This window comes from Staurois parvus, unplaced genomic scaffold (assembly GCF_062004578.1).
Source record: "Staurois parvus isolate SC_StPar_1 unplaced genomic scaffold, SC_StPar_1.0 ptg000347l, whole genome shotgun sequence".
Taxonomy (NCBI): domain Eukaryota; kingdom Metazoa; phylum Chordata; class Amphibia; order Anura; family Ranidae; genus Staurois; species Staurois parvus.
In genome coordinates, this window is record NW_028318143.1 from 15,416,869 (window position 1) to 15,442,021 (window position 25,153).

General features: G+C 41.8%; 1 protein-coding gene across 1 annotated transcript in view; it reads left to right on the forward strand.

Moving 5' to 3' along the window:
* ZFYVE9 (zinc finger FYVE-type containing 9) overlaps positions 1-25,153 on the forward strand; it is a 140,721-nt gene that overhangs the window by 104,309 nt on the left and 11,259 nt on the right. Inside the window, exons 9-17 of the mRNA XM_089684486.1 lie at positions 4,774-4,929; positions 6,135-6,359; positions 7,607-7,689; positions 10,300-10,404; positions 15,117-15,267; positions 21,365-21,445; positions 23,511-23,673; positions 23,999-24,104; positions 24,720-24,896. Of these exons, the coding sequence (XP_089540612.1) occupies positions 4,774-4,929; positions 6,135-6,359; positions 7,607-7,689; positions 10,300-10,404; positions 15,117-15,267; positions 21,365-21,445; positions 23,511-23,673; positions 23,999-24,104; positions 24,720-24,896 (1,247 nt within the window). The remainder of the gene's footprint in view (positions 1-4,773; positions 4,930-6,134; positions 6,360-7,606; positions 7,690-10,299; positions 10,405-15,116; positions 15,268-21,364; positions 21,446-23,510; positions 23,674-23,998; positions 24,105-24,719; positions 24,897-25,153) is intronic.

Below are 25,153 nucleotides of genomic sequence, written 5' to 3' on the forward strand. Positions count from 1 at the left end.
TTTCTCCCATTTTGTCTGTTAAGTATCTGTTTCAGAAGTGCTCAAAAACAAACTGTTGATCTTGTTAGAAATTCAGAGATGTCCCGTGCTCTCTGCACATTTCCTGTGTTATCTCAAAGAGCCCATCTAGTTCATATCTTGGACTACAGAATGAATGGCCTTTATGTTGTAGTGGTCTGAAACTGGGATTGGTTGAGCAGTTTAGCAAAGATAACTGGACAGGGCTGACAGTACTTGGTCCACAATAAAATATGTATTGTCCGCATAGAACGGGGCGTAAGAACTAAGTTCATTTCTGGCAGATCTAGAGGTTTTTTGCTGTACTTAAAGGGGCTTTAAAAACATAAAACACAGGAAAAGGTGCATATAATGAAGAGATGTACTACATTTTTTTTTTTTTTATGTGCTTTGACATATGCTTTAATACTGAGCTAAAAGTGACAGTTATAGAAAATCCTGCATTCTGGGAACAGTCCAAATGATTACTTTGAAGAACCTTAAACTGCTCTGTATCCACAAGACCTTTAACAAAAGATGTGTGTATACAAAACATCCATAAACCTCCCTTTTCTAGCCATTTTCTTTAAATTTCCAATCACAGGAGCACAGTTGGGAGACAGGGAAAGTGCATTGACAGGGAAAGTGCCTAAAAGGAAACCTTTATGCAAGTGTCAGGTATTACTTTTTAATGTTTACAGGCATAAAGATATTGAAAATTACTGTTGAATTTACATTAAAGCTTAGATTCTCTTGACTTTACTTTTAACATAGTAAAGTTTATATGAGAATTTACTGGTTAGGTTTACATTTTCTTTAAAAGAGGATGTCCACATACTTAAAACCAGGGTGGATTTGATTTAAATCAAACTGATTTAAATCACGATTTAAATCACTAGTCAGTAAGGCTTGATTTAAATCCTAGTTTTCTACATAAAGACTAATTCTTGCTGGTATAACTGTAATATGCAAGTAGATGAAGGTTTTTAGAATAACAACTTTTCATATTAGTTTTTTTATCCCCAGTTTAATAGGTTAATCATTCATATTTGGACAACTTTTCTGTTGTACTTAGGAAGGAGAAAAATAATCATTACCTTAATAATAACAATTTAAATAGATTTATTCAACTGAAACAATAACATTCCAGCATATGTTATTTGCTTAAACAAACATCCATGTTTGTTAACTAATTTGGCTAAACAAAATATATATATTTTAAGAAACTTAGACTGTCAGCCCCTTCCTCCTCACGCTTAGTTTCACTTTCTTCTTGTGCAGATCTATTCCACTCCAAACAATCAGAAAAATATTGTTTCTATTCTATTCACTGAACTTCTTGAAATTTAGCACTGAAGGGGTTGATTCTGTATTCATAGGTCTGTAGAAGTTAGGATTAAGGTCTTTTTCTTAACTCTGTTCATGTTATAACATTTGTGCTGTGAAGAAGAGGCATGTGATCTCCGCTGAGTCAAATTCAGTTTTGAGAACTGCAAAAGTAAACCAATCATCTGTGATAATATCTTGTAGGCAGAGAAACTGCCCAATAATCTTACAAAAACCTCTGGAAGAGCATGACATTGTGAATGGATTCATGGGATTTATTTACCAAAAAAATTAAACGTATACAGCCTTATTCTACATAATTAAAAAACTAATCTTTATTTCATGATGGAATAACCTTTGGATGGTAATATATTTTCCTCAAAAAGGATTTTATTCAAAAAAATCCAATTTTAAATAAAAAAAAAATCCGATTTAAATAAAAAAAACGATTTTAAATAAAAAAAATCAGTTTTTTAAAAAAAAAAAAAAAAAATCATTGATTCTTATCCACCCTGCTTAAAATATTACATATCGTCTTTATAGTATAAGTTCACGTGACACGCACACACCCCCACTCACCTGATCTCCCGCCTTCCCTGTGACAGCAGACGGGGACGACGACGACTTCTCCTCGTACTCGCTGTCACATTTTAAAAATAGTACGGCGGTGTGGGGCTCCGCCCACACAGTAGTGTCATTCATAGAGTTCTGTGAATGATACAACTACAAGTACTGTAAGCCATTGCAGTTGACAGCTTGTAGTTCTCAATGTACTGCAAGTGGGCTTATGAGCACTCTCGTAGTTCATTCACAAACCTTGCAGCTTGTAAACAGTCAGCCCGTATCAGAGGTACGGGCTGAAAACTGCAGGGCTTGTCTGAGGGAACTTGATCCTTGCACCCCTGGTCCATCGATCATGGGTGCAATCATTTGCAAGCTTCTGAGGGGAAAAAAAAAGGCACATATTGTTTTCTAATACTGTGCTGCTAGATATTTTCAAAGCAGTGCAGCTATGCCATAATTCAGGTACAAGGCACTAGGACTAGGAATGGCATATTGTTTCTTCTCCATGACCCTTTAAAGGTCATAGAGCTGACCTCTGTGCTGGAAAGCAGGGTCAGCAACATTGATATTATCCATCCCATAAATGCTGGTGAAGTTTTATAGAAAAGGTTTAGGGTTAATAACCGAATGCTGGGTACTCCTGAATGTACATAGTGTAATAATTACACAGCATTCTTTGAAAACTTGGTAATTAAAGTCATATTGAGGGGAATTCAATAAAGCCGATGCACCAGTTGTGCAGTAAATTCAGATCTAAAATGCGCCAATTTTACCTTGTGTCAAATTGAATGTGCAACTTTTACATTGTGTCACATTGAAAGTGCCAAAATTAAAAATGGAGCTAATTAAAGTGGAACTTCACTTTCTTAATTTTTTCAGCTAAGCACACCCTCCTGTGGGCATGCCTAAACTAAGGGAAGATGGATTCAGGGAAATAATTGCTACATTAATCATCTGCCCTTACTCAATGTGGCCATGACCAGAAATGCTAGGGGGTGTTTTTCTAAAAGATTTCAGCAAAATAAAACATGGGGACATGTATGGATGGGTGAGTTTACTTTGAATATTAAAAATTAATGAAATATCCCTTTTGGTTTGTGCTCAGACACAGTGTAGTTCAGACCAACTCTCTTTTGGTGTACAGCGATAGAATCTGGTTCAAACAGATTTTGCAAAAGTGTTTCACATGCGTTCTAAATGTTGCGCAACATGAGCCAAATTCAAGTACAAGCTCTATACAGGTACATGAATTTGGTGCATTATTCCCCACTATTAGAATGCAAGAGAGAGTCTTTTGCGAAATCTGCCTGCGACAGTCTTTATGAATTCCGGGGATTTCCTTGTTGGTCCAGAATCATGCTGTTGCGGGATTTTTTAAGAAGTACAAAAACAGAGCCAGATTTCAGAATGCTGAAAAGTGGCAATAGAAGCTTACCCTGTGATGCTCTGTTGTACCCTGCAAGATTGATGGAGATTGCCAATGGTGACAACCATTTCTCCAGTTCTCCTGCTAAATACTTGGCCTTCATAGCAGGAGACAAGATCCCTGTTTCCGCTAATCAGGAATCTTGTTGAATCTTCCCATTCCTACTACTTTATTCCCCCGACTGTTCTGCTTGCATAGTTGTTTGGGACCACAATTTCCTTTATTGCCACTAGACAACCGTTTTGGATGACAAGTGATCTCCTAACCCAGTGTTTTTTTTTTTGTCTGATGCACTGAACTTACATACTTGGTATACCGAAGAGCATGTATGAGGGGTGACTGAAAGGTTCTCAGCCTACCCATGAAGCATTTGTCTTGGCCCAATTTTATTTTTGCTACTCATATTACATATCTTTGCAAGGTTCCATACCAAATTTCTCACAAATAGCTTTTTCTTTGTTTTGGTTATTTAAGACTGAAGCGCAGAAGGTCATCATTGTCTGAAAGATGGAGAAAGTGAGCAAACGTGCTGTTATCCAATACCTGCTGAAAAAGGGAATGAGTGGACAGGACATCCACAAGGACATGATGGAAACATTAGGGTAGTATGTCCCTTCCTATTCCACCTTTAAAAAGTGGATGGAGGAATTCAAGAGGGGGAACACCTCTGTCCAAGATGCCCTTCGCAGTGAAAGGCCAGCAACTGCCTGTATGGAGGAAAACATCACAGCAATCCAGGATCTGGTAATGGCAGACAGGCGTGTGACAGAACGTTGCACCGCAGAGAAAGTGGGCATATCCCAGGAACATGTTGGACACATTTTAACAGTAGTGCTGGACATGCACAAGGTGTCAAGTCGGTGGGTCCCAAGAATGTTGACTGTTGAAAACAAGCGCGACAGACAGCAGCTATTGGATAACAGCACGTTTACTCGCTTCTCCATCTTTCAGACAATGATGAACTTCTGCGCTTCAGTCTTCAATAACTTAAACAGAGAAAAAGCTATTTGTGAGAAATTTGGTATGGAACCTTGCAAAGATATGTACTAAGAGTAGCAAAAATAAAATTGGGCCAAGACAAATGCTTCATAGGTAGGCCGAGAACTTTTCAGTCTCCCCTCATAGTGTATTGTAAGTTTTTTCTGTTTAGCTGTAGAGGGTTGGTGTTCTCCATTGTAGCTGTTCATTGTCTTTGCAGATTGGTGGTTAAGTGCAACCTTGACATGTATTAAAACCAGAAAATGTGTTTTCGATGGCTATAAATGTAGCTGCTATTATTTTTTTTTTCTTACAAAAAAGATACTGCATCCCTAATGACTTCTGGTAAGTGACATCTGCTTTATGCAGGTGCTTGTTATAACACCAGGTAGGCAGCGTATAAGTCACAGCAATTGATATGCCAGGTTTGTATACAGAGAGGTTAAAAAGTTCCATTAAGTGCAGTGTTTTTCTTTCTGCAGATGTGAACAGAAAGTGCTGGTGTTTCACCACGAAAGGCATGCATGCGGTTGGCCAGGCAGAGATAGTCATCCTGCTGCAGTGTTTGCCCGATGAAAAATGCTTGCCTAGAGACATCTTCAGCCACTTTGTGGAGCTCTACAAGGAAGCCTTGGCAGGTAAGAATGTAATATAGGTGACTTGATTTACAAGTATAAGATGCTGGTCTCTCCGTTTCCTGAATATCAGACAATACATTTGCGTTGTGCTCTGTACTTTATTATAAAAAGTCGTGCTGCTTCAATGTTCACTATACTGGACTTTGTTAGACTGTCCTGTAGGGTAATTATTGTTGATTAATAATTATATCAAAAAAGGAAAGGTCATTCTGAATTTTGTTAGGCTTTAAGGCCTCGTTCACACCATATGTGCAGAAAAAATGATGGAATCTGACGTGCAGATTTCACTTGCAAGACATTAGTTTTTATGCATGCTGCACTGAGTTTTAATTTTTGCACTATAAAAAAAAAAACTACCAATTTTGAGAAAAACCCCCAATATTTTTGACTTTTTGCTATTAAACATGTCCAGTAAAAAAATCAAATTTGGCATAAATTTAGACCAAAATGTATTCTGCTACATGTTTTTGCTGAAAAAAAAAATCCCATTACGCGTAAATTAATTGGTTTACGTGAAAGTTATAGCGTCTACAAACAATATATACGGTATACTGGAATTAAAAAAAAAAAAAAAATACTAGTAATGGCGACAATCAGCGACTTGTTGCGGGACTGTGGCGGGCATTCTGACACTGGGGGGAACCAAGTAACTGTCACTGACATCCCCAGTGACACCAATACAGTGATCAGTGCTAATAAAAAGCCGACACTGTTTTAATGGCACTGGGCAGGAAGGGATTAACATCTGGGGCCATTAAAGGGTTAACTGTGTGCTGTTTTGCTGTGTGTGTGCTTTACACTGTAAGCACACTGCTTTGTATCACTTTGTTATGCAGAGCCATACAGAGCAGTGTGCAGGAGCTGGCAGGGAAGAGATCTGATTTTTTACATACAGGTTTCTCCCCCGTCTGTGATACACAGCGATCGCCGGGTGCCGGCCGGGACCTGGTGATTGACAAGTGAGGCCACCAGTGGCGGTGCCGGTACCCGGAAATGCAAAATCACTTACATATACGTGATTTTGCACACCCATGCCGCCCTGTAGCAGTACTTCTACTATAGGGTGGCGGGAAAGTGGTTAATTACTTCCCAGAATACAAATATTCCTTACCACTACAGTCATTGATTGGCCGTCTGAAACCTGCACCTAGTTTTTACCGCCCACCAATACTTTCACTCTTCTAAATTTTTCTCTTTCATACTAGGTACCATGGTGGGGAATCTGGGACACTCTTTTGTGAGCCAGAGTTTCCTGGGCAGCAAGGAACATGGAGGATTCTTGTATGTGACACCCACATACCAGTCTTTGCAAGATTTGGTTCTCCCTGCTCAGCCCTACCTTTTTGGAATCCTCATCCAGAAGTGGGAGACACCATGGGCCAAGGTTTTTCCCATGCGTCTTATGCTGCGCTTGGGAGCGGAGTATAGATGTGAGTACCTATATATATTGTGGAAAGATATATGTTCACGGTTTTTGTTTTTTTCTCAAAGATGATTCAGTCCTCCCTAGAAGGCCCTGTTAAGTTGGATGTAGTCATTGCTCAGTAGATGTGATTAAGCTCAGAGCTTTAAACTTTCTCTGAGTCATTACTGTTGGTCTGAACAAAAGTTCACAATTTAAATTGTACTAATCAAAGTCTGGTATGTTTTTTTTCACAGGTAAATGGTATGTTTGAGCACTGTATTGTAGCTATGATCAGCAAGAAACTGTAGGAACGTGCTTTCACCTTTTAACCTTTGCTGGGTCTTTTCCATCTCTGTGTTTAAGTTGCTATTGTTTTAAAGCAGCAATCAGTGAACAATTAGGTCTCGTTTACACTGGCCTACTACAGTGTACATTCACACAAGGGCTGTGTTGGCCTGCACTGGGATGCACAGGTGTCGCTTGCATGCCTATGTAGGAAGTCCCATTCATATCAACTGGGACACATACAACCGCTGCTCCCAGTTTGACAGCTGTATAGATGCATGGGGGCCCTGAACACACACTGTCTGCATTTGGAACTTTGCATGTGCACAGCTGTCAAATTGAGAGCAATAGTTGTGTCCCTGCAGCCACTGTGTCCCATTTGACTTGAATGGGATTACTGTGAAGAGAAAAACAAACAAAAAGCGCACCAACCTTGCGCATTACCTCAATAAACCAAAATTTATTAGTCACAGAATAATACAAACAATGAAGTATATCAAGCATGTAAGTCCACAAAGGGACTAAGGATAAAAGTAGCCTGCGCAAGTCCCATCATAGGAGTGGACACTCAGGTAACAGTTGACGCGTTTCGAAGGGCGGTTTATTGAGGTAATGCACAAGGTTGGTGCGCTTTTTGTTTGTTTTTCGCTTCACAGTATTGGTTGGGCTTCCCCAGCCTTGTTTGAAGCTGCACAACTGCATATGCACTGGTGGTAGAAATTTTGAAGTCCTGGTTCCATCTTCCTACCCCGGGTTGGGTCACAGAGTGCAAGAGAGTTCGTTTTTCTTCTACATGAATGGGATTGCCTACATGGGGATGCACAGAACACCTGTGTGTCCCCTACAGACAAACATGGTCCTCACACAGGTGTATGCTATAGTACACCCGTGTGAATGAGGCTTTAGGAACTCTTACATTGCTTAGTATGACTAGAATCATTACCAGACAGGGTGTATCCTTATAGATTGTCTTCTGTTTCCACTTAGTGTATCCATGTCCGCTGTTCAGTGTCAGATTCAGAAAGCCTCTGTTTGGAGAGACGGGCCACACAATCATCAATGTCCTGGCTGTGAGTGTCCACACACCATTCTGTCTTCAGCCTGAAGTTATATGACATCTTGCTCTGCATTTCTCCAACACTTTTTGCTCTCACCTAAACTCTTTTTACTGTTACACTGACCCTTCATATAGAGGGATTGTTGCATATCCTTTGCGATTCCACTACTAGCAGTTGCTGGAGTATACAGGATATAAATGGGTACAGCAGAAGAAAGCTGGGAGCCGTGCTTTGCATGAAGGTCCAGCTCCATGATTTTACGCTAAATATCTGTTTATTGGAAGCTGTCATTGTGTGACTTACAAGCCACATATTCCTCACCTCGCTTGCAAGAATGCTAGACCGATAGCTCACTGCCTGGAAATGAACATACAATATGTGTGTCAGACATTGGCTCCCCCAATAAAAAAAATGTATTTAGAGTGGAATGTTTCCTTTTGGTTTAATGCTGCTTGTGTCCCCAATGTTCTTGAGGTGCAGGTCTTTCTTTAGGTCTTCATTGTGTTTTGAGGCTGACATAGTCTCTATGGCATAACTGTTGCATGACTTGCATACAAGCTGGATACTATGAACATTTGTTTCTTCAAATGTACAATTATCCTTTGTGTCTTTGTACTGCTTTTCCTTTTTTTTTTTTTTTTTTTTTCCTCCCTTCAGTCCTCTCTCTTCTACCAAATGTCTCATATTTAAAATTCGTCCAACACATTTTTCCACTTGCAAAATAAAGAAACCTGTTGCATCACTACTGATGAACATCCCCAGCACTCCTCTGCGCTGGGTGCTGGCTCCTACAAGTCTCATCCACACCTCTCAATAGCACCTAAACAAAGAAAAGAAATGAAAGCCACACATAGATGTTTACCACAGTGACTGCTGCTGTTCTGGTGTCTGCATAGAGTGTGTGTGTTCTTCCCATCGTTGTTTAGGTATTGCTTAGATGCTTCTAGTTCTTCAACTAATCCAAAACTAGCTTCAAAGCTTATAAGAGGTCTGTTTAGCACAAGGTAGAATAATAAAGTGTACAGTGGCCAAGAAATCCACAATGTGGCTTCCCTTTTTATTAACCAATTTGTGCTTCACACAGAAAACCATTTACATCAATCCTGGCCTGTGAAAGCACTTAATAGATTTAAAGCCCCCACCCCTAGCAGTCATACACAATAAGAACAAAGAAACCGGGTTGATAAGTTCACTTAGCATTATGGTTTTGGATTGTTTGAGGAAACACATGTATGTGGGGGATACCGAAACAAACATGGGAAGAAGAGAGAGACTCCATGTAGACACCAGCACTACTGCAATTACCATGGTATATCCATGCCAGATAAGAAAAATGTCTCCTTAGGTAGCAATAATTTGGAATTGAATTAAAAAATCTATATGCATACCCAAAATAACATTCCTTTAATTGTTCCACCTTGCTTATCCTCCTTCCACTCTGCCTTTCAGCCTGGTACATATGGACCTAAGTGTGCAGGTCATTGCTCTTCACTTGTTCCCATCTCTTATCTATTGAGTTGGATTCTTCAGTATTACATAATGTTTACTGACCTCTTGTCCACAGGAAGGTCTAAACAGCAAACATGTCTGCAGTCCTTTGGTATAGCAGTGTTTAAACCTTTTCAGGTCTTTCTTTTTCTTTCTAATGGTGCCTGAAGGGGTTTATTCAGTCTTTATACCCAAGATCATTAGACTTTGACACCCTATAGCAGGGGTGTCAAACTCGATCAGCATTTTGGTTGCCCTCAAAGGGCTGGCTGTATCCGTAAGACTGTTTGCAGAGTTCAGGAGTATGCAACATATAGAGTGTAGAGTTCAGGAGTATGCAACGTATAGAGTGCATTATGTGCGGAGTGCATGGTTGAGAAGTGCGTTATGCATAGAGTGCAGGGTTTAGGGATGTGCTATGCACACAGTGCAAGGTTCAACTCTTTTTCACAGTCTGTCCACATCTCGCTTCCACCCTTCCTCCTCGGCTCTGACTTCTGCACACATCTCTCTCCACAGCCAAAAACTTCTTTGCATATCACATACCCAGCACAGCTCTTGTACGCTCCTGGCAGTGAGGGGCCCCTGCCTCTCTCACTTGCAGGGAGATCATTGGTCCGCATCTGTCCCTGCTGTGACTGCATGCAGGACAGGAAGGGATCTGGGAGAGCTGTGAACCACCAAGAGGAAAGCTGCCTTGTAAACGCAGAAGGCTTCTCTGTTTACAAGTGACAGCATTGAGCGGGGACCGAAAGGTGACAACTGGATATGGCGAAACAGTTCTGACTGACAAAAATCCCTGGTGAGAGGATCATATGAAATAGTCTGGTGGGCTAAATCCTGTCCACTGGCCTTGTGTTGGACATGTGCCCTATTGCTTACCTGACTATTTTTAGTCAGGTGTATTTAATAACCCTGCAGTATTTTATTGTTGGAGCTCAACAATTTAGACTGCTACTATTATTATCACTAGACTATTTTTAAATGAATTCTTGTTAAAAAATTAAGTTCTGTGGGATTTGAGGCTTATTTAAACATGGAAATTTATATTTAGAAAACCAGATTAGAATGCTTTATGAAGAATACATGCCAGACCTTCCACACTCACTCTCTGCTTGTGTTTTTTACATCAAGGATTTCCGCAACTACCAGTATACTCTGCCGGTGGTTCAAGGCTTGGTTGTGGATATGGAAGTCAGAAAAACCAGCATTAAAATTCCCAGCAATCGATACAATGAGGTATTTGTTCTTGTGATGTCTATACAGTTCTAGAAAGAAAGGTACTGTCCCTGTTTTTTTTTTCTATCTCAACCTACCATTGGTTAGGGTTTTTTAAAGGCTAACTCCACCTTTTAAGACTGTTGTGTCACTCCAATATTTAGGATATAACATTGTGCCAAATGGTCTTTCACCCCCACAGCAGTTTTCTAATTTTTAAATCAGTGTGACTTTGGCTCTGTTTGCACAGCTATGTCACAAAGTTCTGTAAATGAATAAACTACAAGTTCCATCTGCCACTGCAGCAGAAGTAGTTGTAGTTCTCCATGGAACACAAGCACAATGATTACTACACTCATAGTCCATTGACACTTCCTCCAGCTCACTAACCAAAAGTCTACAAGTCCATACCTTGATATAGACATTGAGCTAGAGAATGGTCTGCGGGAGTCTAACATTGCACCTGAAATCACTGATCAGGGCTGCAATGCTTCACAGGCTCATTAAAAAAAAAAAAAAAAAAACTTTCTGAAAGTGCATCACACCCGCAAGATTTAATAGAAAGAGTGGAAAAGTGCAGCTAACCCACAGGAAAGGGGTGGGCAAACTGCAGAGCATCAGTGTGAAAGCAGCCTTCTAGTGCGCTCAGGATAGTATGGGCTCATTTACGTTTGCGGTTTGGGGGCCGTATAAACCAATAGTTGATGCTCCGGGGAGCCCAAGCGACCTCCCTATCACATTCTGTTTCACACTTGGACAGGAGGGGTGGCAAAGGCAACATATAGGAACTGATCCTCTCCATTTTCCTTTTGCAACCACTGAAAGCCGACTTCTCCTCCTCTCACCAGCAGTCAGCAGGTGCAGGAGGAAAATGTTCAGTATATTATTCAAAATTAAAAGTGAAATTCTGAACCATTCCATTTCATTGTGGCTCGCGACTGGTTACCAAATCACTTATTTGGTCCTCGCTCTTCAAAAGTTTAAGCACCCCTGCTCTACAGGATCACTAGTGATAATATGAAGACACTACCTTGCATGTATTTTAGGCCAGGTCAAGTTCTGTTTAATTTTACATTGTAAGGCTCCATTCACACTTGTGCAACTTTGGACATCAAACTCCCATGCCAAATCGCAGCCCATTCTTTTTAGTGGGCACGTGTTCAAATTGCAACGACTTTAAAAAGGTGAATGTGCTACTTTGATGAGACTTTTTGGTCAAGAGAATGTAAGGTGGGATCAAAGTCGCATGAAAATCATTCTCCAAAGTAGCACTGGAAATTGTGCGATTTTGGAGACATGCTAATGTGAATGGAGCCTAAGAGTGTGTTGCTTTTATCTCTAGATGGGAGTTTATAAATACAGAAACACATTAACCACTTCAAGTCCGGACACTTTTACCCCCTTCCTGTCCAGGCCAATTTTCAGCTTTCAGCGCTATCACACTTTGAATGACAATTGCGTGGTCATGCAACATTGTACCCATATGAATTTTTTAGCATTTTTTTGAGACCGATAAAACTTTATTTTGGTGGTATTTATTCACCACTGGAATTTTTTTTTTCTTCGCTATATTTTTTTTTATATATATTTTATATATTATATATAATATATATATATATATATATATATATATATATATATTAATGAAAAAGTCCAAAAATTTTGAAAAAAAGTGTTTCTTATAAAATTTTGCAAATAAATAATCTTTCTTCATAAATCTTGGCCAAAATGTAATTAGTTATCTTTTTAGTAAAAAAACAAAAAAAAACAAATTACCGTATTTTCCGGCGTATAAGACGACTTTTTACCCCTTGAAAATCTTCTGAAAAGTCGGGGGTCGTCTTATACGCCGGTAACGGCATGCTGACACTTTTTAGGGGGGCGGCGGCACCCCCCCCCCCCTCCAACAGAAGGGACACTAAGTACAGGGGTGGGCAGGGGCTGCTGTCTCTTACCTGGCTCCGGTCCCACGACGATCCGGTCCAGGAGGCGCGGCTGCTCCTTTGTTTGCGCGGCTGCTCGGCTCCGCCTCCTCCCCGGTGATTGGCTGCCAGAACTGTTGCTCAGGAAAGGCACACAGGCGACCAATCACCGACGAGGAGGCGGAGCTGAGCGGCCCCGCGAAAATCGAGTGGAGATGCAAGTAAGTGTGCCGTGCTTAGGTGCTGCTGCAACCACATATGCTGGCTGCAGCAGCACCGTACTGGAACAGGGTCAGCAAGTGTCAGTGGGAGGAATAGTGCCCCATCGTTGGTGTCACTGATACCAATGATGGGGCATTATTCCTCCCACTGACACCCACGATGGGGCACTTTTCCTCCCCCCTACTGACATCAACGATGGGGCACTATTCCTCCCCCCCACTGACACCAATGATGGGGCACTATTCCTCCCCCCCACTGACACCAATGATGGGGCACTATTCCTCCCCCTCCACTGACACCAATGATGGGGCACTATTCCTCCCCCTCCACTGACACCAATGATGGGGCACTATTCCACCCCCCACTGACACCAATGATGGGATACTATTCCTCCCACTGACACCAAAGATGGGGCACTATTCCCCCCAATGATACTAATGATGGGGCACTATTCCCCCCAATGATACTAATGATGGGGCACTATTCCCCCCAATGATACTAATGATGGGGCACTATTCCTCCCACTGATACCAATGATGGGACACTATTCCTCCCACTGACACCAATGATGGGGCACTATTCCTGCCACTGATACCAATGATGGGGCACTATTCCTGCCACTGATACCAATGATGGGGCACTATTCCTTCCCCCCACTGACACCAACGATGGGGCATTATTCCTCCCCCCCACTGACACCAACGATGGGGCACTATTCCTCCCCCCCCACTGACACCAACGATGGGGCACTATTCCTCCCCCCCCACTGACACCAACGATGGGGCACTATTCCTCCCCCCCCACTGACACCAACGATGGGGCACTATTCCCCCCCCCCCCCACTGACACCAATGATGGGGCACTATTCCACCCCCCACTGACACCAATGATGGGATACTATTCCTCCCACTGACACCAAAGATGTTGCACTATTCCACTGACACCAATGATGGGGCACTATTCCCCCCAATGATACTAATGATGGGGCACTATTCCTCCCACTGATACCAATGATGGGACACTATTCCTCCCACTGATACCAATGATGGGACACTATTCCTCCCACTGACACCAATGATGGGGCACTATTCCTCCCACTGATACCAATGATGGGGCACTATTCCTCCCACTGATACCAATGATGGGACACTATTCCTTCCACTGACACCAATGATGGGGCGCTATTCCTGCCACTGATACTAATGATGGGGTGCTATTCCTCCCACTGACACCAATGATGGGGCACTATTCCTGCCACTGATACTAATGAAGGGGCACTATTCCTGCCACTGATACCAATGATGGGGCACTGTTCCTCCCACTGACACCAATGATGGGGCACTATTCCTCCCACTGACACCAATGATGGGGCACTATTCCTCCCACTGACACCAATGATGGGGCACTATTCCTCCCACTGACACCAATGATGGGGCACTATTCCTCCCACTGACACCAATGATGGGGCACTATTCCTCCCACTAATACCAATGATGGGGCACTATTCCTCCCACTGACACCAATGATGGGGCACGATTCTTCCCACTGGTGTGCACTGGAAGAGGGGTAGTCTTATACGGCGAGTATAGCCCAAACACTACATTTTAGCAGGAAAAGTAGGGGGTTGTCTTATACGCCCAGTCATCTTATACGCCGGAAAATACAGTAGTTTATAACAAAAAATCATAATTGTTAAAAAAATTTTTTTACTTCATTTTTATTTATTTTTTTACATACTGTCACCCTAGCAGTACAGTGTCACCATAGTGGCACTGTACTACTTGTGGGGGGTAATGAAGATTTTTTTTTTTTTACACTGATCGCTTTTACACCCATAAAGGCTGTAAAAGCAATCATTTCTCCTCCTCCTCTGGCTGCATTTTTGCAGCCATTGAGAAATACTGTGCGAGCTGTGATTGGTCACAGCTTGTCACATGGTACAAGGCTGTTGTGAACTGCCTTGTACCATGTGACCTCTGACTGATTGGCTGATCAGTGATCACATGATTGGGACCTCACACAGAGGTGCCGTACAACGATCAGTGTTCCACTGTGTTCAAAGGACACAGCGGGCATCGGATCGCTGTGCTGCACTCTGCCAGGGAGCGCGCACAAGCAGGGAGTGGGGAGGCCGTTTATAAATATATATATATATATATATACACGGGCTGGACAGGAAGTGGTTAACAGGTTCATTCTTTTCAGTTTATGTTCAATTACTGGAGGATCAAATAATAAAAAAAAAAAAAAATCAAATACAAAAAAGACAGATGTCTTGTTAGATTCCAGCATATATGAGGTCTTTGATATGTTTAAGTCCTCAGTGATCATGGAGGTCAAGAATTAACAGACAAAACCTTATAATTTCCTGATGTTAATCACAGTATTACTGAAAGGCTTTTGTTCTAGCTTAACTTTTTAATAGGTATATTCTGTTTTATTCCTGTGGATGCTGTGTTATATTGATTTTATGATTTCCTGTGCAGCTTTGTCTCAGTAGGACATGCTGGTATTGTTTTGGCCAGCTCTATGGTTATCATGCCGCCTTTTCTCACTCTGTTTTCTGTACTCGTTTCTCTTGATTTGTAGATGATGAAAGCCATGAATAAATCTAATGAGCACGTCCTGGCTGGAGGCACATGCTTCAATCAGAAGGCTGACTCTCACCTGGTGTGTGTGCAGAATGATGACGGCAATTACCAGACTCAAGCCATCAGTATACACAAGCAACCGCGTAAAGGTGAGGACTGTCTTCTGATACTGAAGATAAACAGCCTCTTGTAATTGTGGAATTGGTGAATAAAAAATTAAAGTTTTAAAAGGGATTTACCACTTTCATCTAAAGTTAAAAGCCTTGTGGTAGTTCTTGCTCTGGGCCCTCTTCCAGTCAGTTGTTTTCCAGTTTTAATAAGCTTCCTCCAGGTTACTGCAGCTTTTGTAACCTCTTGCCCTCTTTACACCCTGGTCACACTGGATGCAAATTGGCATGCGATTTGCAAATCATTGCACCATTTTGTCCACAATTCCAGCGGTCATATCGGTGCGGTTCCAACTTGGTCGGAGCTGCACCGATTTCAAAAGTAGTGTATGCACTACTTTTGGTGCGATTTGCATAGACATCTGTATCAGATGTCTTGCAAATCGCACCTGAAATCACTGTAAGTCGCACGATTTCAAAGTCGGGTTTGATGTAACCGGGGTTTAAATGTATTGTACAGTTACTGTTCAGAAATACATTACTTTTTGTGGCCTTTTAACCTCTTCACGCTGGCCGCACACAAATGTGCAGACTCCCGGCGCCTGGACCTAGACGCCGAGCGGCCTCACATTTGTGTGCAATTAACAAAAAACATATGTGCTGAGAGCACGGACCCTGCGCGCTCCCAGCACACATGTCCGGTACTCACGGAGAGGTCCCGGTCTGCTCTTTCGATCGGGACCTTTCCCGATCATGTGATCGCCGTGATAACGCGTCAGGGCAGTCACATGATCCCTAAACCTCGTCCCGCCTCCCGGCTTCTGAAACTCTTAAAGGGCCGGGAGGCGCCGGCGGGAAGGGGTTAATCTAGAGCAGGGGTCTGCAACCTTTAAGACATAAAGAGCCACTTGGACCCGTTTCCGAGAGGGAAAAAAAGACTGGGAGCCGTAAAACCATTGCAACATTTAAAACAAATCCGACACTGCATATATTGCAAAAAGCGCTCTGGTCATGAAGGGGGTTTAAGGGCCCAGTAAGCAAAAGGTTAATCAGGGCCACAGTGTATCGTCATAATCACAATCATAGCCTTAGGTCAGTGGTGGGCAACCTTTTTTTTCAACTGAGCCAAATCTCGCCAAAACCACGATTGAAATTTATTTTGAGAGCCACATTTTTAAAACTGAAAATACATCCCCCATATAGTAATTCATCCCCCATATAGTAATTCATCCCCCATAGTAATTCATCCCCCATAGTAATTCATCCCCCATATAGTAATTCATCCCCCATATAGTAATTCATCCCCCATATAGTAATTCATCCCCCATATAGTAATTCATCCCCCCTATAGTAATTCATCCCCCCTATAGTAATTCATCCCCCCTATAGTAATTCATCCCCCCTATAGTAATTCATCCCCCCTATAGTAATTCATCCTCCATATAGTAATTCATCCCCCATATAGTAATTCATCCCCCACATAGTAATTCATCCCCCACATAGTAATTCATCCCCCACATAGTAATTCATCCCCCACATAGTAATTCATCCCCCATATAGTAATTCATCCCCCATAGTAATTCATCCCCCACATAGTAATTCATCCCCCATATAGTAATTCATCCCTCATATAGTAATTCATCCCCCCTATAGTAATTCATCCCCCCTATAGTAATTCATCCCCCATAGTAATTCATCCCCCATATTGTGTCAATTCACTTACCTTTGCTCCGTGCGTTCCTCTCGCCGTGTTCCCGCGCCGTTCCGGTCTTCAGGGCGGACTGTGAGAGGAGAGGAGTTCGTCACGCTGCCCCGCCTACATCCTGACAGCCAATGTTTGCCACGCTCCGCGGGCCGGATTAAAAGGTCCACCGGGCCGTAGTTTGCCCATTGCTGGGCTAGCTGCAGAGTCCTGACTTTTGGGGCGGCCGCCCGAGAGGAGGGAGGGGAGCGGGCGCCCGGCACACAGAAGACCCTATTGCCGGTCACCTGGTGGGCAGTGTGCTCCGGAGCCGCAGCCAAGGTGAAAAAGAGCCGCGGGTTGCCGACACCCGATCTAGAGAAACCTCAAACCTAAAGACATTTGAGGAACTCTGAAATTTCTTCCAGCCTCTGCGATGCTGTTTTGTAGTCAAGCAATTGATGTGGGAAATTAGAGTAGGGAGGGTCCAGTACAATATACTGCGGTGCCGACTGGATTTTATTTTGAAGCTGATATCCATCTAAACAGCTAGTTGTATCTAAACATAGTTGACATTTTTGAACAGGTTTAGCTGCCAAAGTATTTGCCAATATTTAAGTGAATCTTGAAATCCAGGCACCCCTTTCAAAAAGCATGATTACTTTTTCTTTTTCTCTTTTACTGAGCTTAAAGGCATTCTACACTTAAAATATTTATGTAGGTTTAACTAAGTATTAGTGTAGTCCTATTCCCTGTACCGTTTGTTTGCCTTGCCTTGTAATCATGGGCTCACATTTTGTGGTCATAGTTTGTGGTGTCAAGGCTTGATTCCCCTATGTCCTCGCATTAATTCACCTAGCTTGATCCTTTTTACTATGGATGGGCAGCTTTTGGGTCACAAACCATGCCTCTCCATCACAAATGTGGGAGTGCTAATATGATGAAAAACTGCATGGTGATTTTTATTTGAATTTCTCTGCCTGCTTGTGTCTGATCTAATTAATTAGCTCTCACCTGAGAGTGTCTGTTTCCTAGACTACAGACAGAGGTCAAGCATCAACCTGTGCAATGCCATGCTGCATGCCTCATGTTTGAACACAAACAGAAACTTCTGACACTGGAATGTGAAGATTTACATCGCTATAGAATGTGCACGCAGGCCAACAAATGACTCCATTAACCAATTGATCTCCGTAAATTTTATTCCCCTCCTTGACCAAGCCATTTTTTGCTATTTGGCGCACACCGCTATTTTAACTGATAATTGCGTGGTCATGCAATTCTGTACCCAAATTAAATTTATGTCCTTTTTTTCACACTAGTAGAGCTTTCTTTTGGTGGTATTTGATCACCGCTTATTTTTTATTTTTTGTGCTATCAACAAAAAAAAACAGAAACATTATTTTTTACTTTTGGTTATTAAAAAATATATAGTAAACTCAAAGTTGGTCTTAAATTTAGGCCAAAATGTATTCTGCTACATGTCTTTGGGGGAAAAAAATCCCAATAACTGTATATTTGTTTATTGTGAAAGTTATAGCGTCTACAAACTATGGTATAAATGCTGGAAATTATGCCATTTTTTTGCTATACAGCACTGCGTTAGTTTAACAATTGCGCGGTCATGCAATGCTGTACATAAATAAAATTTATATCATTATTTTCCTCACAAATAGAGCTTTCTTTTGGTGGTATTTGATCATCTCTGGGTTTTTTATTTTTTGCGCTATAAACAAACAATTAAAACAATATTTTTTCATTTCTGTTATAAAAAAATATCTAATAAGCTCAAAGTTAATCATAAATTTTGGCCAAAATGTATTTTGCATAATGTCTTTGGTAAAAAAAAAAATCCCAATAAGTGTATATTAATTGGTTTCTGTGAAAGTTCTAGCCTCTACAAACTGTGGTATGGATACTGAAATTTACACAGCTTTTACTTTTTGACTGCCTATCACATTTCTTGAGGTGCTAAAATGCCAGGGCGGTACAAACATCACCAAATGACCCTTAAGTGGGTGTCACGCCTAATTCTGTGTCTGTTACAGACACAACATCTTTTTTGAGATGACTTTTGGGTTGGGGTACTAGGAATGGCATCAGGAAAATGCCTCTCATGCAGCCGGCTCACTACACCTGGGTTGGGGTTTTTTGCCACAGCACCTTCTGGATGCAAAAGGGCTGTGATGATCTTTTCCTGGAATTTTAAGAAGGATCCACTTCTAGTTGTTTCCATTTGGGGGTTAGGTCCAAAAAAACTTTAAATTTGGAAACCGTATCAGGTTTCCATGCAAATGGTTTGGCAAGGTTTGAATTTGGGTTGGCGGCAATAAATTGTTATGCGTATAAATTGCTTTGATCCACAATCAATCCATACAGATCTTCTGTGAAAAAAAATCAGAGTAGTTAAATTTGCTGTTTCCACCTGAATTCCTGGTTGTGCAGTGCATGGGGGAAGTACGGGTGCTTGCAGAATTTCTGGGCTGCAAATCAGGATTTTGCAAGCTCATCTGGAAGGACACTGTGCGCTCTATGGGCCTGTGGTCGAATTCTTGGTGGCTGTGGGACACTACTTGTGCTAGCCACCGCACCAGCTTGTACTGCAGTGCTGGTATGAAAAAGACCAGGATGTACTAGGCTGCTGGTGCTCGCCAGTTTGCCAAAAGGTAGAGTGGGACTAGTACTGGCCCTCTGCTGCATATGAGAATTAACATGCAATTGTAACACCTCAGCAACCTGGGAACAGGGTCGGGTACGCCTGACCTTAGCCGAGACCTCTTCTCGTTCGTCTGAGCTATCTGTCAGGATGCCGCTGTTCTCTACAGGTTCATATTCTGAGGCAGATTCTGTCAATGAGGCTTCCCCTTCTCTTTCATCTGACAAATCCTGTGGACTAAAGGATTCTGAGCATTCTTCACTAGTGTAGCTTTTGTTGGACATTTTGGCCACTAAATGTATAGGTACCTAGTGTGACTCATGGAAAAAAAGAGCACCTGGCTGTTGGGGACTGCTTGAACTGCTACAAAAAAATTTCCTTGCTAGTGCTAGCAGGGATCAGGCCTGATCTTGCTAACCCAGCAGTTTTGTGTGCAATGTATCAAGTGACAGTGACTGACACAGCACTTGCTGGGGGAGTGGGGGGGGGGGGGGTTAAGCGTAGGGACTAAAGGCAGGTGCCAGGGCTGATCCTGCTATAGCTGTGTTTTTTTGGGACACTATACTATTGTGAACGCTGGTATAGTTACACTTTGCACTAACACACTATTCATTGTTGACACTATAATAGCATGGGAGGCTTATTGTGTATGTGAGCATGTTCTTGGCAATCAAAGGGTTAAATGTGATGACTGATGTAGTGGCAGGCAATCTGACACTATCTGGGAGGGACGCTAATGTTATCTGAAGTCACCTGTGACACTAATACAGTGATCAGTAAAAAAATAAAAATAAATAAATCTGTACACTGTACTAATGACACTGGTGACAGGGCAGTTAATGGGTTAACTGGGGGACGATCAGGGGGTTAAATGTGACTTATCAGTGTTTTGTGTGTGTGTGTAGTGCTTTGACTCTGGATCTTGCTTTCTTCTCTCTCTGGAACGGAATGTGCTCCAGGGAGAGAAGATTGCATCTTTGCCTGTGTAATGTAAACACAGGCACAGTAAGATCTGTGATAGGGCAGTGATCACTCTGCAGATCCAGTCCAAACATTACTGGCCTGAATCTGCTGACTGATTGGTGCTGCACCGAATCACAGCACCTCCGGGTCGGCGCTCACGCCCCCTGCCCGTGAACAAAGTGGGAGCGCAGATTACGTTTACATACATTACATGATTTTGCGCATGGAGTCCGCCTTGTAGCAGTAAACCTGCTATAGGGCAGAGCTTAACTGGTATAGCTACATGATCAGTGCAGGTGAAAAACACAAGGTGCAGGTGGGAATGTTTATATTACCTATAAATGGTACAGTTTGTCCCTGCCCATCCTGTAACTGGATAACAAAGAAGCAGCACACAAATGAGGTCATAACTCTGCTCTGTCATCCTGCAAACATGCTTCAGTTGACAGTTTAGTATAAAGCAGTAGAACTCTGATAGTTCAGGGTGTTGCTCCTCCCTCTCTGTGTGACTGCTGCTGTGCAAAGGGTTTTGGACACTGATGATAGGACAGATTCAGGTATTTATGCCAGACTTCTGTCAAAATATATTTCCTGTGTTTAATTGCTACACAACTGGATTAAATGTTTTTTTTTCTGTCTGGAGTTTGGCTTTAAGTAGAAAGCCGCCTTGATAACATAATACAAAGAGGGGTTCTCTGTAGTAAATGAAGGCAGTCATTTGGTGGTAGTCTGTCATTTACTGTATATGCATACATGCTTTTAATATCCAAATTCTTATTCCCATGATTACTGCACCCCAAGCTTGTGATAATTTTCTGACTTCTTCTGTGTTGCTTCAGTGACTGGTGCCAGTTTCTTTGTCTTCAGTGGAGCCCTGAAGCCTTCATCTGGATTCCTAGCCAAGTCCAGCATTGTAGAAGGTAAGTGCTTTCAATGTGATAATGAAACATGACTGAAATGCTTTACAGTGGGTACTCTTCCACCAAGAATCAGAGATGTTTGATTCCATGCCAGCTTCTAGAGAGGACCAATGGCTCCCTGCCATTCGCAAATATTGCCCCCTGCATCAACCACCACCTCCTCTTTACAGCGCTTTTAAACTGAATTTCAGATTAAACTGGACCTATATTCAGCATTAACTTCAATCTATTTTGACAAGATAAAGTGAAATAATAAAAGTGCTGAATGCCTTACATTTCTGGACAATAATGTTGTCCAAGGCTCCCTCCTGTGACAGTTATACAATCATAAAATGTAGGCATTTTGTATGTGATTCCTTCCGAAAAATTGTCATGATCAGAATTTAATCTCTAGACATTGGATCACATGACCAGCATAGAAGGGAACCCTGAAATGCATTTACTTTTTAGGAAAGGTGTTAAGCCCATTTAATACTGTATATATGTTTGAACAGGGAACTTTGAAAAATACAGTAACCTCCCCCCCCCCCACCTCCACCAAATGCCCAGTCTTGTAGTTTGTGTTTTTTTACATTCATATTAGCATTACTAATGGTGGTAAGGAGGTGGGGTGGGGTGGGGTAAGAGGGGCTTAAGATGTTCAAATTCATTAGAAGTCTAATAATCCGTTTTGAAGCAATATGATGTATCAGATTAGTTATACAATTATTTATTCATTTCTGTCATTTGTGCTTTGTGCAGTTGACTGCTGTGTTGTACCGAAGGACTGTTAAGTCCTACAGTCTATTCTAGCTGCAGTGCAATCACCATCAACTTTTAGGAGCAATCATTTGTTGGTAGATGGTGACTGTTTTGTAAGGTTTACTCCAAAATGTTAAACACCTTTCACAAGAAAAACTTTTAGGAGCAAAATTCATTGCAACAATAGAGTAATCCATTTTGGAAAAAATTGTTGATTTTTAGACCCAGGGCTGCAAATCTCTAGCTATCTCCCCCTCAGTACTGCTTGGCTTAAAAATTTTTTTATTTTTTTTTGTTCACCTTGCACCTATGTGAAAGACTGTTTGGTCTCGATGTCTGTCCAAAATATACTAACCCTGACCTTTGACCCCAACCGTTGGCCTTGACCTTTTGACCCTAACACTAATCCTGGCACTGACCTAGATAAAAAATAAAAATTTTTTGTCTTTTTTTTACACACCTCTCCTGCAAGAAGAGAAAAATACAATGTATCTTTTCTTCATTCAGAAAAAGAAGTAAACACATGGGTGGGATGTACAGTGTCTGATCACTGTGATATCCAATAAAGGCTATCACAGCGATCAGGTGACCCAGAACCCAGAGCCCCGGGTCCAGATAGATGGTACGAGACTTGGGGCTCTCGGTAAGAGGTACGCATATATGTGACCCCATGGATAAAGGCCCACTTCCATGGGGCTGTATATATGCGTACGTCAGGAAGGATTTCATATGCATTGAGCTAAGGCAGACCGTTGACTTTGAATAGGCCTCAACACAGTGCTCAACATATCCCAGGAGGAAGGTCGCCATGGCCACTAGAAATTGCATCCTGGTGCCTGGGTTCACACACTGTCTCCCATACCCTTCAGTGGGAAGTTGTGCCCCGTACACTTCAGTGGGAAGTTGTGCCCCGTACACTTCAGTGGGAAGTTGTGCCCCGTACACTTCAGTGGGAAGTTGTGAAGACCTGGCTAGCAGTCGCTGTTAAATTTGTTCTCAAAGGTATCCAGTAGGATTGAGGTCAGGACTTTGTGCCTCAGGCCACTTGAGCTCCTCCACACTGACTTCATCAAACCATGTCTTTATGGCTTTGTAGACAGGTACACAGTCATGCTGTTACAAAAAAGGGCTATTCCAAAACTGTTACCACAAGGTTGGAAATGTACACTTGTTTTAACTCTTCTGGAGTGGCAACTATCAGTTGGCAAATGTTTGTTAAAAGATTATTCTGAGAATAACTGCATGTTTTTGTCCTCTTTATTTGGAAATCATGTCTTCTCTTGGGTCCCTGTACTCATCTTTGTGTCCTTATCTGGTGTATCAGATGGGGTGATGGTCCAGATCACAGCAGAGAGCATGGATGCCCTGAGACAAGCCTTGCGGGAGATGAAGGATTACACCATAACATGTGGGAAAGCAGACTCTGAGGAGAACCAGGAACATGTCTATGTTCAGTGGGTGGAGGATGACAAAAACTTCAACAAAGGGTAAATTTGCCTATAAATATAAGCATCATTAGTTAAAATAACTGAAAACATAAATTTTTTGTTTCCCTTAGCAATAAAGCATTTTTATGGGGGGTGATTTTGTCAATTAATTTGTTTCCCACAGACCCCTAAATTTGTTTTTATTTTTCTTTTTTTCAACACACAATAAGGTTTTATTTGATGCACTGGGCCAAGAGTAAAAATTACATCTACTTGCAGTTCTTCCTTTAGACATGCTTGAAGTGACTTTGTTTTATTGCTTGATATGTGTTTTAGTCTGAGACTACTATACAGAACATGCTCCATTAGACCTTTTTTTCTACAGAGTTATCAGCCCTATTGATGGGAAATCCTTGGAATCTGTCACCAGCGTCAAAATATCCCACGGCTCAGAATATAAAGCAAATGGGAAGATTATTCGCTGGACAGAGGTAGGAATTATCACACTGTGTTGTAGTCTAACACAGAATGTAAAATGAAGGTGGAATTTTGTTTATGAGTGAAAATAGCTCACTCTTTATCTGGGTGTGGAGTCTTGATTGGCTGGGATGACTTTACTTCCACGCATGCGCGTGGGAATTTCATCATTCCCAATACAAAATCATTCTTAAACTGTACACTGCTCTTCTTATGTGTAGGTCAGTGCGCACCTTGAAATAGAGATGCTAACAAACATGTGTTAACTGCAGAATTTGCATCTATTGTTTGGTGATTGTGATAGCAAGGAGTTTAGTTTCATGGCTGTACTAAATGACAAATATGTCACTATATGGTCAGACTATAGCAGGTCTCCTGGCCTCTTCCCTTACACTCCACCCTCTAACAAAATCTAGAGTGCAAAAACACTTCCCCTTCTCTTTTCTGGCACTGGTCCCAGCTGCCTGGGCTGAGAAATAGACTCCTTGTACCTTTTATTGCCAATAGTGCTTAGTGGCAGGAGATGTCAGAGTATAGGGTTATAGGTCTGCCTTCTTTTGAAACGGTGATATTACTTTTCCAACATTATCTATACAATTTGGTTTCATATGCTTCATTATTTTTACTAGGTATTTTTCCTGGAAAGTGAGGAGCAACAGAGCGGCCTTAGTGACCCTGCTGACCACAGCAGATTAACAGAGAATGTGGCCAAAGCCTTTTGTCTGGCACTGTGTCCACATTTGAAACTCCTTAAAGAAGATGGAATGACGAGACTGGGACTGCGGGTCACTCTGGACTCTGATCAGGTGACATTTTATTTGTTCTTTGCAAATGTGTAAAAAAGCTAAAGTCCAGGCTGGTATAAAGGCTACACCTTTTATTGACCAATTACATGCTGAGCATTAGCTTTCTTTCTTGTCTATTGAGTTACACTGGAAATCTTGATCTCATGGGTTATACTACCACCTACAGAAATACCTGTTTGGCAGCCCAGAGTATAACTCTTTTTGCTACCACCATGGCTACGGTTTCTTTTTTTTCTTGTGTCCTGCAAGGATGGATG